General features: G+C 36.1%; 2 protein-coding genes across 6 annotated transcripts in view; one reads left to right on the top strand and one right to left on the bottom strand.

Annotated features, from left to right (window-relative positions):
* The window catches only part of si:dkey-121a11.3 (uncharacterized protein KIAA1614), a 16551-nt gene extending 4442 nt beyond the window's left edge, over positions 1–12109 (bottom strand). Inside the window, exons 1-7 of one of the 5 annotated variants that reach the window (XM_042749301.1) lie at positions 11959–12109; positions 8878–9077; positions 7624–8544; positions 6071–6140; positions 4358–4498; positions 1554–2734; positions 270–417 (exon numbers count right to left, since the gene is read on the bottom strand). In XM_042749301.1, coding sequence (XP_042605235.1) covers positions 270–417; positions 1554–2734; positions 4358–4498; positions 6071–6140; positions 7624–8509 — 2426 coding nt within the window. In that variant the 5' untranslated portion in view covers positions 8510–8544; positions 8878–9077; positions 11959–12109. The other 4 variants (XM_042749298.1, XM_042749302.1, XM_042749299.1 and 1 more) reach the window with 4 other exon arrangements.
* A 1867-nt stretch (positions 12110–13976) lies between these two features.
* plekhb2 (pleckstrin homology domain containing, family B (evectins) member 2) lies at positions 13977–19544 on the top strand. The gene is made up of 8 exons (XM_042750006.1): positions 13977–14091; positions 14380–14441; positions 15559–15711; positions 15916–16018; positions 16092–16131; positions 16252–16338; positions 17539–17656; positions 17734–19544. Exons 2-8 carry the CDS (start codon positions 14405–14407, stop codon positions 17865–17867), a joined length of 672 nt encoding a protein of 223 aa, XP_042605940.1. The 5' UTR covers positions 13977–14091; positions 14380–14404; the 3' UTR covers positions 17868–19544.
* The last annotated feature ends 97 nt before the right edge of the window (positions 19545–19641 follow it).

The raw sequence follows: 19641 nt of genomic DNA, 5'->3' as shown, positions 1-19641 counted from the left end.
TAGGTGGCAGTGTCGTAGTAGACAAACATGTAGTCATAAGGAAGCCTGGCCCACATCTCCTCTGACCTACTTTGAGCCTTGAGTGCCAAAGCAATCCGTATAATTGTGGCTCCTGGAAATTACATTGTTCAGAGAAAGGATTGTACATTTAAGTAAAGGATCTGGTTTGTTTAAGTGCTAACCAAAAAAAATGGGGAATACTGTAGATGTGGGAACGGACATAGCATATTCATTATTTCCACCCTCACTTTCTTTCCCTCTTTACTCACTGTGAGAAGTTTGGGCTAGTTGCCCTGTGATGCACTGGTCTGACTGGGCCTCTGACGTGTCCGTCATTGAGACGAGCCTGGGTTGATTCAGCACTGCTGGATGTTGCATCAGATCCCAGCTGTCCTGTACTCTGGTGCTGGTCCACATCTGGGGAAGAATGAAAAACATGGCTGTGCGTATTATAGGATAATGGATGAAACATCCTGTGTAAATTGTTAAATATCATGACGAATGCTGATATGGTGTAAATTTTATATGTTAATATGTTAACAAAATAACATTATGTTACTATAAAGCAAGTGAGAAAGATGGAAAATTGTTGAAGGAGATGGAAAAAGACTGGGAGAGAGTAGCTGCTGATCGCACTAGCGACCGGCCCACTGTGGGATTACTCCGACAGGACAGTTTGGATCTGCTGATCTGGACAATCCCCAGTGGGACAGGAACGCAGTGAAGAGAAACACACATGTGCTCACCCAAAGGTGTCACCTTGCTGACTGGAGCAGGGTTCAGAGGTCTACCTGGAAGTGCCGCTTGATTCTGGGAAAAGCTTTGATTCATTTTTTAGATTAGATTACGTAAGCGTGCAGTCGAAATCTAAACCTTCACAGTGCTAAATATTAGCTCTATCCTTTGCAGTGTGCTTAAATATGTATTAAAAATGTGAAAGTTCTATTAGGTAGGACACTTGTACGACACAACAGCAGCTAGTGCTAATAGTGCTTTACAATTTGCAGACGTCATGCCATTTACAGTTTATTGTCAAGACAAATTAATTTTTAGCTAAGTGACTAAAGCTCAGTGCTAGTAACCAGCTCAGTAAAGTTGCTGGTTTGAGTCTCAGGGCGATCACCAGTGTCCCCAATCCAGACACTTACCCAGTGTTTCTTTAGGGGATTTGTCTCAGGGGGTGTCTAATTCTGCTCCTGCAGAGTTTAGCTTTAACCCCACTTAAACACAAATGAACCAGCCAATCATGGTCGTTTAGGCTAGCTAGAAACTTCCAGGCAGGATGGTATGTTGGACTTTTAAGTTACCCACCATATTTATTTTTAAATCTTTATCCCTCCATGGCATATTTAATTCACACATGAATGGTGGTCCTTATGTGTCCAAAATTGTTCAAAAACATCTTATGACAAGGTTTCACACTGACTGCTGTCACTGTAAGACAGTGAGCATCTCCGTTTGTTTGTCCGAGGGAGCCTCAGTAACTACGGGTGGGGGCGGGGCTTACCGAAAGATCAATTACTACTGCTATTAGCCTATGTAGTTAAACTAACCTGTTAGCCTTTCTTCCCCTTGTATGGGTGAGTTTCGCGCACACAGAACTGGGCTCGTCTTGAGTATGGGTACAGGGGTGACCACTGCAGATCTGTCCTCCCAATAACCCAGTCCAGAGGAAGCCTGTTCCTGAAGACAGCTCTCCACAGCGCCCCCTGCCTCTGTGGAGTCCAGGTGGTACTCCGGTGAAGACATGAGTGTGACGGTCCGCTGACCATTTGAGCGGTTCTTTGAGCTGGATTTTAGGGCTGATTTTTTTGGTTGGAGAGGCGGAGGGGTTGGCTGAGGAAGGTGGGAGCTGGATGGTTCTCCTTTGGGGGGCAATGGAGGTGCTATAGTTCCCTTGCTGGATGTGGGGCTGCATCCGGCTGGGATTCTCTGTCCAAGGGGATCCGTGGCATAGGGGTTGAGTGGCAATGCTAGTCCATTTGAGAGACACATTTGAGTTCCACTGTTGCAGTCCGGTGGTGTTGGAGCCCTCAGGCCGTTGATGTACAAGGGATCCTGCTTGCTCTCTTGTTTCCGGACCTTCTTCTTTAGCTTCTGGAATGTTCCTCTACCGCTCACATTATCCACAGGAATGCAGTGCGTTCCATCGCTGTGGACGATAGCGGGAATCGTCCCAATGTACGTCTCCTTAATCTGTTCGATCCGAACAAGCCGGTTGGGTAGGGTGGGAGCAACCCAACATGGTATCTTCTTCCCTTCAACTTCCCCATTAGGTAAAGACAGAGTATTTGAGTTCAAGCTAGGCCCGTGTGGTTCATTTAGAAAGGTCCCACAAGAGTTGCACTGCCTGTTTGCTGTTTCCGGACCTTTGCCATTCAACAAACTCTTCTTGGCTTTTGGCTTCCAGAATTTTGAATCATTCGAGCCATGTCCTGTCTCTGCCTGTCCATTGATGTAAGACGACAAGGTGGGTTTGGACACCAGCAGCCCCTGCGCTCTTTCTCCAGCCCTGCGCCGCTGGCGTAGCCGCTCCAGGTAGCGCACCTCAGCGTCCTTCTCCGATTCGTCTTCAAAACGCACACGGGTTGGGGACTGTCCGTGTCTCCGGCGGGTTCCACCTGCCGAGTCGCCGCTGGAGGAGTCACTAAGGTTTCCGGAGACCACCGCCACGCCCTCCTTCCCCGCAAGAGGAGCCTGGTGTAAGGGTACACCAACCCAGGACAACAGCTCCCTGTACACACATGCACATATATGAAATGAGTTGCATTCCTGAGCACTTAGATACGCTGAGAAAACGGATGCATGCCAAAGCAGCCGGCAGACTATCTCTCAGCATGGAGACATGGGCAAATTCCTGAGGAAAATTTCCTTCTTCTTTGGCTCCTCTGTGCACATTCCTGACATGCTTTTTTACTCCTTTAAGAAAGGTCATCTTTAGTATACCAAGCATTTCGATATCATAAGCTCATTGTTAAACATGAAAACCAAAACTAGTGCTTTTAAATATCCCCTGCTTGCTTAACGTGCAGGGATAGTAATCTACAGGTGTATTATAGTGCACTGGGAGTTCTCATGCCCATTAAGCTTGGTGCACTGTTCTGAAACCTATAGGACTTTACAGCTGCGAGTTTGTCTTAAACATTCGATCTCAAGAGAGGCAGTCAAGTGTTAAGTTTAACCCGAGCAAGCTGACAGCAGTGTACTCAACATCACTGAGCTGTTTTCCCCATAAAGGAGAAGCAGGGAGGGAATTAGGGAGAAGGAAAGTAACAGCTGGCAGACATGACAGGTGTAGCAGAGCAGGACGGCTCCCAGAAGCACCCATTTAAATAAAAAGGGAGAATTTTAATCTGTCAGTCACTAATTCACTAATTATTTTTTATTTTTTTAATCTAAGCCGGAACATTTAATTTAATTTAATTTTAAGTGCAATCAAGTACACCATGAAGTACAATAATTAATGAAAACTATTTTTATTGATAATATTTTTTTTTATTAACTATTACTTTTATTATTTTCATTTTTAAATATTACTTTTAGTATTTACATATATTTTCATATTTTAAAAAAAACATCTCTGTTCTCAGTGCGTGTCAGGTTTTGTTGTGACATTTTAAATTGCCCTAATCTGTTCCGGATGCTGCCATGCAATGCACGCCGCTTGTCTTCATACCAAACAAGGAGACAGGCGTTTGGGACGGCTCGCCCATCTGTCTTTGTGTGAAAGTGCTGAGGTAGAGAACAGAGCGCTGGACAGGGAAGTGGGATTTAGAGCCACCAGCTGTGTGTACATGTTGTATAATTCAGGTAGTCTTATATAACAGAAGAGTTTGGAGGAGGACGCCAGTATACTTAGTTTAGAAGTTTAAATTCAGACTACCATTAGCTTCCTGCTGTTTCACAGCTAGCACTGAATGCGCATCTTTGTTTTCTTTGATACTAGAGTTATACTATAATACTTGTATATCAGTTTCATACAAATACATAGAAGTTACAACCTTATTTAATGTCTTTATATAACATGCCAGACTGAAATAGAAAACAGCACCTGTTGCTTCTAAAAAGAGATTTGACAAACACTTCCCCCCTTCCCTTTTATCATCTGCCCCTCTCCAAACAAAGTGAATACTATTCAGTCCAGCACCAAATAATACAGTTTAAGATCTACATCCCCCACACAAATCCTCAAGAGTGAGCAGGTGAAGGCTTCCTTGTTTTGATTTGAAGAGAGCCGTGTAGTCACCCTCCCTTCCCATGATGCCTAAGCCTCAAAACCCAAACCCCCCACCCCCCACCCCCAGGCCGAAACCCCAACAAGCCAAGGACTAGAGAGAAAGAGACCTGGAAAACTTACGGGTTGTCCCTCTGGACGGGTAGGATGGTGTGGTCGGCTTTGAGAGGGTTGGACCGGGCCTTCATACGCGCTCTCTCCAGCAGTCGTTTGGCCTGCTCGTGGCGAGGGCTCAGCGGAAGGTCATCGCCCAACACAAAGGCCCTGTGGGCCGGCCAGAGAGAGAGAGAGAGAGAGAAAGAAACACGTCAGCTCCTGTGCAGAGTGGGGGGATTAAGTGGAGCAGGCCGTCATCTATATGATGCACTAGATGGGCTTATGCATATGTTTATATTATCAAAGGCTTCAATATTGCTCTAAAACAGGAATATGGTGATACCAAGACATAAAAGTGCTTATGAAATCATCATGAATCAGAATGCATGAGTCATTATCAGTAACCGCTATACCTAAGGTTATAACTACTGATATTATTCAAAGAAAACGTAGTTTTACTCAGTTTAGTGTGTAATGTAAAATATTCTTAATAATAATGAAATAAATATATTTGTTTTTCATTTATTTTTTAATCCAAGCAAAAACATGGATATACTGTTTAATAATTTGTTTGTTTGCCTAATTAATTCATATTTAATACAGTTCAAAACTAAATACATCAAGTACACTAATTTATAAAAAAAAAACATAAAATGCATTAGAAATATTAAAATTAATATTAATAGGTTTTTTTCAGATTTTGTAGTCTTTTTGTAGTTTTTTTTTAAGGATTTTTAGAATTTTTAAAACTACATACACCAATATATGAAAAAATAAAACCATAAAAATGCTTATAAAATCATCATAATTCAGAGTGCATAAGTATGGAAATCACATGCATTATTTCATAACTTTAACTATGTTTAGTGTGTAGTGTAAAATTATTATTATTTTTTTTTAATAATAATATTATTAATTTTTATTTTTTTTTTTTAATTAGTTGGTAGTTTTTTTTGTAGTCTGTCTGACACCAATTCACTATTTTTTAGTTAAAATATAGATATACTATTTATTTAGTTTTGCTTATTTATTTTTTGTGTTTTAGGATTTTTAGGATTATTAATATTAAACTCACCAAGTAATTTGTATGAAAAATACAATTTTTTCAAAAACTTTAACCATAAAAATGCTTATGAAATGATCATAAATACGAATGCATGAATCATTATCAGGAAACGCTATACCACAGGACTTACTACTGATAGAAATCATAGGCAACTGAACTTGGTAATATTATCTTTCAACTTTAACTATATTTAGTGTGTAATGTAATTTTTTATTTTTTTTAATCTACATAAATATCATGATTATACTGTTAATGTATGGGGTAATGTATGTTCCTAAAGTTCCTGACATTTTCCGACACACATTTCCTGACAATGACCTATGTGTCTTGTTGGAATTTGTGGCATCTTTATTAGTTTGGAGAAAAAAGCACAGCAATTTCCTTTGTTATTCAACTCTTAGGTGGAGTTTAAAGGAGCGGCAGGAAGAGCCGATGATATGATCTCGTTCCTCAGCTTATGAAAAGCATCAGCAGCTGTTTTCTCCTGAGCTCACATTCCACGTTTTTTGTGTGTTCAACATTCAGAAGTGCCGATGCTGTTTTTTTAGGAGGAATTAAGGAACACTACTTTTGAGAGTCTCAGGAAGCTGAAATAATAAATCTCTAATCAGCACTATGAGGAGCTAAATACACATGCTGTGTGTAACGTGAGAGCATCAGTCTGTGCTGCTCACCTTTGGCTGTGTTCACTACCTTGGAGCGAAATCCCAGAATCCCAATCACTATCATTCAGGCCACAGATACCTGTGGAAACAGAGACATTCAGTGTGCAGATTACAGGGTTTATGACCTCCCTAATTAATACTGACTTCGAAAAGCCAGTTGTTTGACAAGGTCATCATGTTTGTGTCAACATCTGGTGCTTCAAAAGTGAGGAAAACAAGTGAAGAAATGAAGCATCACACTGTCTCTGTTTTCCCATCTCCCAGCCTTTATCACTGTTACTCTGAGTTGTTTTTCATCAGTGTAATTCTCATTCTTATCCTTCTGTCCCCTCATATCTGGATTATCCAGCTCTCTCGTCTAGATGACCTCTGCTTCATTAGGGAGGTCATGTATGATCGTTGCGTGTAATCCATAAACGTGCTAAAGGAGACGATGTCATCTCATCAGACATGTGCTAACGGCATTTAACACCTGTCTGATAACCTCGGATTAGCGCTGCTATGCTTTATATCGTACATTATGTTACATCAGATAAGGACAATTACATCTCAGCTTCCGGAAACAAGATGGGCGATTTCAAGCCGAGTCGGAAACGCATATGCCAGGTTCTTAAAAAGATGCTCTTTTTGTTTTATATATATATATATATAATAACAGGTTCTTAAAAAGATGCTCTTTTTGTTTTATATATATATATATATAATAATAATAAACCAAGCAATTCCAATAAGGTCCTTGCACCACTTTTTTCAAGATAAAAAGTTTATTTTGTATTCTTGTTAGCATATGTTTTTAGACCATTTTAAAGAGATGTTTCAATTTCATTCATGTAAGTCAGGTGGTGTCAATATCCAATAACAATAATAACATAATCTTGATTATTGTTACAAAAATAAAAATAAATAAAAATAAAACAGAGCAAATTCCAATAGGTCCTCACACCGCGATGCTTGGGCCCTAATAAAATATTAAAAAATAATGAATCAATAAAAATAATATAAAATTATTGTTACATATATATCAAATTATATAAACATTATTAATTCATATATATTTTTTTTTTTTTTGGAGTCACACCACATGACATTTTACAACCTGGACTAACTTTAAAAATAAAAAGGTCATACTTTTGTTTACACACAGTCATGAGGCACTGTAGGGGTCTTCTGTGATGTCACTTCCTGTTTTATGCTTCGTTTTTTTTCTGCTTGTTGGTTGCAGCTCATTACTTTTTTCATTTATTTTATAATTTCATAAATGAAAATTTCAAACATTTTTCATTTATTATTTTTACGAAAAATGTGATTAATAAGTGATTTAGTGGGAAAAAAAGTGTTCAACAATACAAAAATTAATAAAAAATAAAGTTTTTTTTATTTATTTATTAGTTATTTATATTTTTATATGTACATATACATATGTACTGTAATTCATAAATTAAACACGTTCATCATAGAAGAGTTGTGTTAAAGTCATTACAAGTCTGAATGGCATTTTTAATATATTAAAAAATAAATAAAAGGGTTCCATGTCATTGATCCACTGTAATGGATCTCCTTACCTCTACCACCAATGTGTGTCGGGTCCTCTATCCTTTGTCCTGGCACATGGTCTTTGTTCTGGGCTTTCTGCAGCATCTGTTTGAGAAGACCTCGGTTCATTTCGACCCTCTCGGCCAGGGACAGCGAGCTTCCACTGCTGCACATGCTCTCCAAGCTGTCGGCCCGCCAGAGTCCACACTGTCCCACCTCACCGTGACTGTACCTGCGCAGGTGACTCTCCAGGCTGTCAGACCTTTGCAGTTCCCTTGGAAACTTGTGGCCCATTTTGTGTCCCGTGGTTCCTCCATTTGGTCCATCCTTCCCCACAGGAATGTTCCCATTTAGAACCGACATCTCTGGTCTGATGGACCTCCAGAAACACTTTGGAGGCATCCATGGTTTATCAGATGGAGAAGCATCGTGTTGAGCCCTGCAAGCATCGCTCGTGAGGTTCTCCAGGCTTGCTCCTTCTCCAAGGCCACGTGGAATTGCCAGCAAAGTTTTGGAAGAAATGGGATCGTACTCGAGTTCTACCCGAGGCTTGGGATCTCCGGCAGTGAACATCAGGGGCTTGCGAGGTTCCCCGTCTTCATCGCTGCTGCTGGAGCCCCAAGCGTCCGTGAGGGCGTATCCCAGCATGAAGGTCCCGGGAACCACTCGTTTGTCCTGGTTCTTACTTCCAGGTTCTTTCCAGGCAACTGTGCGCTCGGAGAGAGCCTTGACCTTGGACTCCAGCGCCGATACAGCAGAGCCTTGAGTTTGCTGATTAGAAGGCGAGGACGGGGTGCTGGGCTCCGGGCTTGTGCTGGAAGGACACTCGTCCTCTGGCTCCCTGAGGTGGATGTCAATGTTTTGGGAGGAAGCAGGCAGGGGTTCAGCATCTTCAGAGGTCACTGCGTCCTCCATGATCGAATCAGAGTGTCAGTGGAGCATTATGGTGGCTAAAGGTGATAGAAAGAAACAAGTTAGGTCTCACTCACTAATAACGATTAATCGCGATTGATCGCATCCAAAATAAACGTTTTCATTTATATAATATATATGTGTGTACTGTGTATATGTAATATGTATATGTAAATACACACACATACACATAAACAAAAACTTTTATTTTGGATGCGATTGATCGCGATTAATCGTTTGACAGCACTAAAAATAAGACTTCTTCAGTGCAAAAATCTAGTGACAGATTTTGCATTTTTAAAGTGACATTTAACATGCATTGAGGGAAATACTTGTGTGCAGACAGGCCTTCATTAGGCAGTATCACTTACTGCATGATATACTGTATTTGGCATTTCAAACCCTCTTTTTGAGGCCATCAGTAACCACAGAGGTTTTAACTGTCCTCAGCCCAGTGGAAAGCATGTTATTCACTTGACTGAATTTTTGATAAATCACTTTTTGTTGACAAGGAGACTTTTGCATCTTTCATTCTTTCCAAACAGCTCTGGCCAGGACTTGACCACAGATTCTAAAAAAAAAATGTCTTTTAGTCACAAAAAGCGATATTCATTTTAGGAATTTCAATTACATTTTTAAATGAATAAATAAACAATTCCTAGCCAATCAAATACCTTACAGAGTAAGGAAATAATAGAGCGTAGAAACAGTCACTCTAGAAGTTTCCATGAATTTGTTCCATGACTTTTTAGAGTAAATAAATAAATAAAAATATGCCCACAAAGGGCGCCTTCCAGCTAATTAAAGAACACAGAGTCAAGCTTGAAAAATAAATAGTATTTAGAAGTATTCACTTTAGGAATCCCCATGATTTTTGATCATTTCCGTGACTTTTCCAGGCCTGTAAATCCTTATATTTCCAATTTACAGCTATATACAGCTTTTTATTCCAGTGCAATCTGTTGGTGATGAGAAAACTACAGGAAATGAGACCATTTCAGAGGAATGAGTAAGTACAAGTCATACATGACACGACTTAGGTCGATTTCTACAGTTCTGCAGCCTAAAATCATTACTGTCCCATCTGCTGCTGGTGTGACCCCCAAACACACGGGGGTCACCGCGTCGGACCAGGAACGAAAACACTCATCCCGCGGGGGGCCCCTTCTCTCCTCTCACATTTATTTAACACTGGAGCTCACAGAAGCACGGGTCAAGAAAACAAAATGCGACGACTCGCACATGAGAGATGGACAAACAACTCTAAAAGATCACGAAAGCAGTACAAATCTGACAGAAGAAAAGAAAAACTAGGCCTAATATCTTCTTTAAACATCTTACCTCCTTCGCCCCTCTGCTGTCTGTCCTCCACGGCAGACACATGCGCACTTATAAAGTCATTTCGAGATTTATAAAATCATATTCGAGTCAGCACAAACACAAGCGGCCAGTCAAATCCCATCTCGCTCTAGTTTCTGCTTTGCTTTCAGTTTTGAGCGTCCCAAATCTTCTCTCTCTCTTCCTCCAGCTGTTTTGGCCAGCTCAAGTGTGCTCGGCACACTCCCACTTCAGGTTTGGTCTACTAAACAGCTGCGCTTGAAAGCACTGGCGAGCGTTGACTTGCGTTACAGACGCTGAACTAACTTACTTGCGGAACGATCGCGACGTTGCTATGGAGACAGTCGTGACCACCTTTGAGAGAAACTGACCTGTGAGGCGTTCTTATTGGTGGAGAGGCCCGTGTAGCTCCGCCCCCGGTGGGAGGGGCGTAATTCTATACTAAAATTGATGGAAGAATTCTTAAATGCAGAGGAGAGGAAGTTCACATATTCCAGCTGCCAAGGAATTTCTTTTGTTAATTAGTGCGCGTCTGTTTTGATTTTTCACCCACACAGAAGTCACTTAGACTTCATACGTGGTTATTTTTCTTGGATCCCTGATCTGAGGCCAGTTCTGGGCTGGGTCTTGAACTTCATGCACAGCTGGGCCCAAGGACGCATAAACTGCAGGACACAAAATGAACAGGCCTTCTTACTCGTGCATTCCTCTGACCCAGCCCCAGCCCTGCCTGCAGCGAGGAGGAGGCCGGTAACATGAGCAGATACACTCGCAATGCTCTAAGGCAGCAAAAGTGAGTTTTGAAACGTCCTGTCACAGTCACACGTTCCTTGTAAATAGGTTACATTTAAATCAAACAGCTGCAGAGAGGAGGAGGGATGCTGAAGAGAGCCTAAAGGTTTTTCAAGACCAACTGATAATGACGTAGGAACACAAGGGCTTCACATTTGATCTCTATCTATCTATCTATCTATCTATCTATCTATCTATCTGTTTTTTTTGTTATTATTTATATTTTGTAATTTTTGATGTAACAATTATTTTACATATTTAATCACATTTTGAAATTTAAATGTAACAATTATTTTACTAGTTTTATGTACATGACTCACATTTAAAAAAATCTATGTTGTAAAATAGATATTAATTTATATAATAATTATAGATTATATATTATAAATATATTAAATATTACATAAAATCATATTAATTTATATTTATATGTATATATATATATATATATAATATTATATTAAATATTACATAAAATCATATAAATATATATATATATGTATATATACATTTTATATTATCAAATATTATATTATAAAACATTATATATATAATATATATATATTATCAAATACTATATTATAAACATTATATATATATAATGACATATATATATGTGGATGTGTGTGTGTATACTGTATTATAGATATAGATATGTACGCTTTAAATTTATATTATTGTTTAATGTTGAAAATAAATAATATAGTACAAAATATAGTATATCTTTTTATACAAGTAATTTTCATTTATTTAATTGCAAATTAATATTCATATATAATGTAAAAATAAATAATATAGTACAAAATATAGTATTTGTCAAATGTAAACAATGAAAAATTATAACGTAATATAGTGTATAATATAAAAATAAATAATTAATAATAGTTTATGCAACATATTTAAAATTATTTAAGATGAATTAAAATGAAATATCAATACAATATATATATATATATATAATATAATATATATATATATTATACCATGTGTGTGTGTGTGTGTATATGTATATACATATATATATGATCATAAATATTTTTGTGTGTGTCTTTGTATACAATTTTTAATTTAAATGTAGAAAAATTGATAAATTAAAAAATGTAGAAAATGAATAATTTAATTTATTTGAAAAAATATATATTCATTTATATTATTTTATACCACTTTAATCGTAATATAATATAATATTTAACTTTTTTATGTAGGTTCATATCCAATTAACAACTATTAAAAACTCAACATTTTGCAGATCTACAGAATACTGTGAAAAAAAAACCTCACTTAACAGCACAAGCTCTAACGTAAACTTCAGTGACACTTACCGGTCAGTCGCTGATGTCATATGCATAGCTGACCATCATAGTATCCAGAAAAAACAAACAAACAAAAACATTTTATTTTACTTCCTCCAGAGCAATATATTCTCGTCTAGATGAAGTTTGCAGGGACTCTGTTTTGAGTTCACAAGTTCTCCTCACACATTAGTCCCATGGAGGCACACAATAGGTTTGGTCGGTTAATCTGCCCAAAGATTAAGACAAAACAAAATCCGCAACAGCCAACCCCTGGCGAGACATTGTTGCGTAAATCACTTCAATCTGGCCCCCACGAGCCTCCCCAGTATGAGTGAATGAGGCTCAGATGAGATTATTTCCACCAGCACTGGAACGAGCTCAGCTGTGCCATCCGACCCACTCTGATCCCAGCTGTGGAAGTGGACACTGTCTACAGGTTACAGTACAGGATCACATCCGGCTATCTGTTCTCAGAACAGTCCATTTAAAGAAGTGTCACTGTAGTTGCACCATATTACCGTAAATTTGAGCCTCTACTGGATCTCAAAGTGGTTTGCGATTCAGTTTGCTAGTGTAAATGCAAATGTGAAGTGATCTAACGCAATCCTGCTCCATAAGCTTCATAAATGAGGGGTTTAGAGTTTGATAATTCAGTATCATTTAGTTTTGACCCTCATTCACTATGTGGTCAGTGGGGAAGGTCACTAGGAAGACACTGAGCTGGATAAGGCTTAGGAAAATGCAGTGTGATGGAGGAACACGATGACTGCAGATGCTAACGCAGAACTTCATACGAAGGTTGCTGGTTACTTTTCACTGAAAAGACAAACTATACACTAATGCACGTTTTCCTTTGCAGGAACTTTAAATGCAACCAATTCCCAGTGAAACTGCTCCATCTAGTGGTGAGAGCAATAAAATGTTGTAACTGTTTACATGTATGAACATGTCATTTTTATAAAGATCACAAAGTACACAAAGAGTTTTCTTAATGACTTACTTGTAAAATTCTATTTGATGCATACAGAAAAAATATAGAATATTTTTAAAGGAAAATTATGAAATGTTATATATTACATAGTGAAAATATATATTATCTCCTTAATTAAAATTTGTCACTAAAATATATGTACAGAAAAAAGTTGAATTTATGTGAACATTTTTTTTAATTCATTTATTAAAAAAAAGAATGTGAGATGCTATGAAGTGTTATACAGTATAATAATTTAAGTATAATATAATAAATTGTAATAGAATTTATACATGATAAATATATATATATATATTATATATATATATAAAATTGTATATTGTATACTATATATATGCATATAATTTTTTATCATATATTATATTTAAATTATAATATATTATAGTTAAATTATAATATAACATTTCATAACATTTCACATTTTTATTATATGTTTTCACTTTTATATTACGTGTGTGGGTGGGTGAGTGGTTGGGTGTAATAATTGTAATATTAAAGGAAAAGGGTAAAGGAAAGAAATGTAATTTGTTTTAAAAAGAAATTGATGAAAAATATGAAATATATATTATATTTCATATAATGCATCATAAGATTTATAATATAAATTAATATATATACTGAAAAAGGTTGTGAAATGATTTGAAAAAGAAAAATACATTTAAATGAATATGTTAAGAAACAAATAGTATTATTATGTTGTATAATTTTTATAAATATATATATATGAAATTATTTCATATTCTAAAATAATCTATTTTATTCTATTTAATGTATATATTGTATATATTTTTTATATATTTTAATTTTTGTATTATTTAGTTTTATTTAGTTTGGAAACACTCTGAAATAAGTAAAGAGCATCTAAAATAAGAATGAAGTTTCATTTTCACTGGAATATTCTCAGGAATATGTCAGGAATTTTCTAGAATGTCTTTTCCTTCCGCCTTCTTAGATCCCTTCAAGTTAAATGTATTAATTATTTCTCCTAAAAACGCGCGGTACTATAATATATCGTCAAAACAAACTGTGTAAAGTATATAAAAGTCAGTGAAACCTAATAAGAGTCGTGCTGATCATCTGATACGGTGACACAAGGCATCAGCTGAGAGGATGCTGCTGATGTCACTCTGCTAGGCGCACGCGCTGCGAACCTCAACACAGCAAACAGGGTAGATTTACTCGTTTAACTCATTTAATATTGCATAAATGTGACGAGTGTACCGTTTCGACATGTTTTGAGTCGTTTTGGGATATCTCTGGGTGTTTATCTCGTCGGTTTGTCGTCGTTTTGTTGCCCAACGGCGCAAGCTAACTCTGAAACTGATACGCGGAGAAGTTCAACAGCTAACGTTAAACTATATTTACTGTAAAACATAAGCAATGTGTGCACGTGCATGGCCTCAGCTCGATATCCTAAACATAAAAAGGCTTTAAGTGAATTGTTTTTGTGTGTTTAGGTAACGTTAGTGAGTTCACTGGAGGATGGCGTTTGTGAAGAGCGGATGGCTGCACAGACAAAGTGAGTGTTTATTACTCCATATGTCCTTAAAACTCTTCGTTTTAGTTGTTTTGGTGCCTAATTCGAGCATTTTAGCAAGTTTTGTTATTTATAGAAAAGTTTAAATAGCGCTTTTATCATTTAAAAGCTCTTTCTGGGTACTCATGAAATATAAATCATTTAAGGTCACGCGAAATGTTTAGCTTTTCAGTTTAGCTTCTTGTTTTTATTCGTGCTCGAATAGTTTCCTGTCCTCCTCTTGTTATCTTGGCGCAAGTTTTTAGACGGAAGTTGAAGAACAGCTGAACTTTGTGTCTCTAAACCTAGTGTAAGCTGACTGTCTAGGCTGTATCTTGTTTGTCTTGTAAGTCTAAGTGTTTTAAAGCTCTGTTTAGATGATGAATTCATTATTTCTGTGTGCTTAAACTTGCTGGAACAATCGAGGTCAGATTACGTTAACAAGTAGCCTTTTTATTTAATAGTTTAATTATTTTATACTACATTCATAATATGAAAAATATATGTGCAGATACAGTTTATAATTTAATTATTTTATAATGTAATTTTAATGTTTTTATTATAAAAAGGTTAATAAAACAGCTGATATTAAACTTATTTTCTCTAAATAAATTGTAATTAAAATTAGTGTATATTTTGACATTTTAATACATTTATAATACATTTATAAACGTGTAAATATAAATTTAATACAATTTATACTTAAATGAGTTTAGAATGTAATTTAAATAAGAATTTAATCACATTTTACATTACATTTAGTCATTTAGCAGATGCTTTTATCCAAAGCGACTTACAAATGAGGACTGTGGAAACAATCAAAAACAACAAAAGAGCAATGATATATAAGTGCTATAACAAGTCTCAGTTAGCCTAAACGCAGTATACGTAGCAAGGGCTTTTAAATAATATAATAAATAAAAAGAAAACAGATAGAATAGAAAAAGAATAGAGCAAGCTAGTGTTAGAGGTCTTTTTTATAATTGTATAATAAATGAAAAGAAAATAGATAGAATACAAAAAGATTAGATTTTTTAAAATAGAATTAGAATAGTGAGTGCAAAAGTTAGAGTTTTTAGTTAGAAAAAGTCATTAAAATGTATTTCTAAACTCTCATCAGGCACCATCTTGCGGCGCTGGAAGAGGAACTGGTTTGACCTCTGGTCAGATGGACGTCTGGTCTTCTACGATGACCAGCAGCGGCGGGACATGGAAGACGAGATCCACATGAAGGTGGACTGCATTAACATCCGCAATGCCAGCGCATGTAGAGGTGGGTGTGATCCGCACTTCAGTCTTCGTCTGACGTCTTTACTTCTGCTTTTAAACTGCAGAAGATGCGAAAACCTCAAAAGAGCCTTCTTATGTAGCACTTGACAGGTTTTTGCAAGTGGTCAGACCAGCAGAGAATGGAAAAAGTGAATAATGTGTAACTTGTAGTTGTTGTTGTTCTTCATCTTTGATTATGTATTTCCAGAGCTCGCGCCTCCTGAAGGCAAAAGCAAAGACTCCCTCCTGCAGATCGTCTGCCGGGACGGTCGGGTCATCAGCATCTGCGCAGACAGTGCAGACGATGCTTTGTGAGGCAACTTTTCTATTGTTATTTACAATGGATGGATTTTTTTGACACTAACTCGATGGATTTTGTCGCAGGGCTTGGACCATGGCACTTCAGGACGCCAGACTCAACGCTGTGAGTTACACAAACACAGTCTGAGAGGGAAAAATACTTCCACATTTAACATTTCCAGTAGCGCAGCTTCTGGAGCTGATCACAGACGCATTTGCTGACAGGACTTGGTGTGTTTTGTAGGTTGTGCCGCCTCCTCAGGTCGGTTTTGCCGAGGACGTCGTAGCATCAGCTCCTCCACCCTATTCTGAATTAAACACAACTCCACAGGTAATACATTTAAAGGGAAATGGCTGTGGCAAATGTTGTTTACTACAAAAAATAATATTTTATTTGTACTCGGATATCCAGCTTATGTTGCTGCATGTGTTTTAAAGCTCGTATTAGATGTTCATTTTTTCATTTCTGTTTGATCGAAACTTGTTTGACCAGGAAGAACAGTTAAGGGGCGGATTACGTTTAGGAGCAATGCTTGAAAGTATATTGGCTGCTATAAAAAGACTGTTATCAGTCCCAAGAAAACACTGCTTCAAATGATACTTTCAGTTTTAGCTACTTCATCTGATGAAAACAGGACACTAATGTAATTTGTTTTCCGATTGTTATTTTCATGTTATATTAACACGTTATGTTAATTATAATTGATTATAATTTTTTTAATGTGATAAATATTGTAATTTAGAATAAATTAAATGTATAATACATTTAAATATGAAGATAAAAGTTAATTTTATAATTTAATTATTATAGAACTTGTACATTACAATTAAAATGTTCATTTTAGAATTATTAAAAATAATTAAAATATAATTAAACATAACTCCATATATATATATATATATAGAGAGAGAGAGAGAGAGAGAGAATAAGTGAAAATATTTACATGTAAAATGAGCTTGTACAATTAAAATTTAAAATATTCCATGGCCAATAATAATGAAATAATTTAAACATGTTATAATGTAATTTAAAAAAATTGTATATTTTGATTTTAAAATATTCCATGGCCAATATAATTTAAAAATTATTTAAAGATGTTATAATGTAATATATATAATATATATATTTAATGATTGTTGTAATAATGTAAAATGTAATTAAATTTAATAAAAATGTTATATATATTTTTAATCACTGAAATTTAATTTAATGTTACAAAAATGTATATAAATAAATACAAATAATTAGAATCTAAAAACAGGGGAAAGGAGCATGCATTATTAAAAAGTAATCCGAAAAAATATATATTAATTTATTAATGAAATGATTTTTACATACATTTTAATGCAACAGTATAGATAATTTAAAATGTAATTAAATATGAGAAAAAAAGTAATTTAAATATTCTATATCTAAATGTTATGAGCATCCAGAAGAAAATTATAAACTATGTATTTATACCAATTAAAATAAAAAAAGTACTGATAAATCATGTAACCCTGATTTTTTTCCCCCCTGATTTTCACCTAGGTTTTCTATCCTGATGGATATGGCGGTTATGTTCCTCATCCTCCACCTTATGCCACACAGATGGTCTATTCTGCAGATGGCCAGCAGTATGCGGTTGCCTATCCGTATCATTATCAAGGTAGCAGGAGGTTTGTTGACTTTTGACTTGTAACCTTTATGTAGTTTGATTGACGTTTGTTTATTTGTCTCCATCAGGCGGATATGCACCTGGCGTCAACCACGTCGTAGTTCAGGAGCGCCGGCGTGACGACACAGGTGACGTTGCTCTGGGGATGCTGGCCGGTGCTGCGACGGGATTGGCCCTCGGCTCCCTGTTTTCCGTATTCTAATGTGTTTTTGTGAACCCAGCCCAACCCCACCTGACCTACAGCACGGGAAACCCTTCCCATGTTGTTTTAACTTTGCCTTTACACCTTGTAATGCGCAGGTCTGATAATGTAGCCGGGCTGGGTGAATACTCACTTACTTCTCCGTATCTGTCTTTGTACCAAAGCTTGTGTACTTTTGATTAGGCACCAACAAATGTGTTTGCTTAGCAAATTTAATCTTTAGCATACAAAGATATACACTAAAATATTGGCGTCTGGCCTTAAGATAAGGATAATCAGTGAGGTTTATAGATCAGCAACTGTTTAGAAACACAAACTGAATTGTTGAGTCTAAAAATGGGTCGGTTTTATACTAACGTTGCCCTGTGAAGAAATGACACAGGCCTTGATGAAATGAATGATAGGCAAGCAGTTTTTCCTGTTATTTCTAATTAGAAATGAAACAGTTTTCAGTGTCGTCTGCAGCTGCAAAGCCAAAATTGTGCTGAATTAGATATTTTGTGACCGTCTCGGTTAAAAGGAATAGTTCTCGCAAAAATAAAAATTCAGTTGTAATCTTGTAAATCAGTTTTTTGTTTTTTTTTTGGCATAAAATATTAATTTTATTGTAGGGCAAACAGGACACGGAAAATTTTATTGAATATCTTTAAAATATACATATATTAAAAAAACAGACACACACACAGTCTGTTTCATCAATTAAAAAAAAAAGACATGAATATATATACGATTAATATCTATGAATATTCATGTCTGTTTTGTTTTTATTTTCAATTGATGAAAATATATATAAAATAAATAAAATATCAGTTGTTATTGTATGGCCTGAACATTTTGTTAAATATCTTTAAAAATCACATGATTTCAAGAAGTTTGAGGATGATTAAATAATGACAGAATTTAAATTTTTGTGCGAAATATTCATTTAAATCTAATTTGACCAGAAACCCATAATAATACTGATGAAGTTGATGATACGTTTAATACTGTGACGTGATTGTGATGTAATTCAGGAAAGAGTAAATCTACCGCTCCTTTTCTAATAGTTTTTTCCTTTCTTTGCCTTTGTTTTTTTTGTGGCGGCCTTCATTTAACTCATTTTATTGTTTATTTATACTCAGTGTTATCAAGTGTGTATTTTTCCCTTTTTTGTGGAGACTTTACACTTTATTTATGTGATTGATTTTGTCTTGATCTCTAATTTTGTGTTGTTGTTTTTTCCTCTTGAGAGTTAATAGAAAATGTAAAACATTATTCACAATGTTTGTGACGGGATGCGATGAGGGAGACTTCAGGGAAAACTCGGATCGTCGTGATCGGTTAGATTTACACAACTATGTAACGATTTATTCTTTACTGTACTTTGACTTTGTTGTGTTTACATAACAGGTATAATCATGAGTATATAAGTGATAATAATCATAATCGTTTAATGCATACAAGATGTATCAGTGGATTTCAGGTCATGGTTTAGTTGAACTCGGGTCCTTTTGTTTGTGACCGAGTGTAATGGACCAGTGATTCTGAAAAATCATCTGACACCATACTTGATGCTAATGTCTGTTTTTTCTTAATTGCTTTGCTGTTTGAACCTTAAAAAAAACTTTACATGTTAATATATACCCACAAAACCATCAGTATGTTATTTATAAACTATTAAAATAAGATGTCTTGTGATTCTTTGGGTTAGCGCATTCATTATGTTTCAGTTTGCAGTTGTTTATAATAAACACTGCAACATTACATAAAGAAAATACAGCATTTTATAGGCTAC

This window comes from Cyprinus carpio, chromosome B22, assembly GCF_018340385.1.
Source record: "Cyprinus carpio isolate SPL01 chromosome B22, ASM1834038v1, whole genome shotgun sequence".
Lineage (NCBI taxonomy): Eukaryota > Metazoa > Chordata > Actinopteri > Cypriniformes > Cyprinidae > Cyprinus > Cyprinus carpio.
This window is presented reverse-complemented; position numbering and strand designations above follow the sequence as displayed.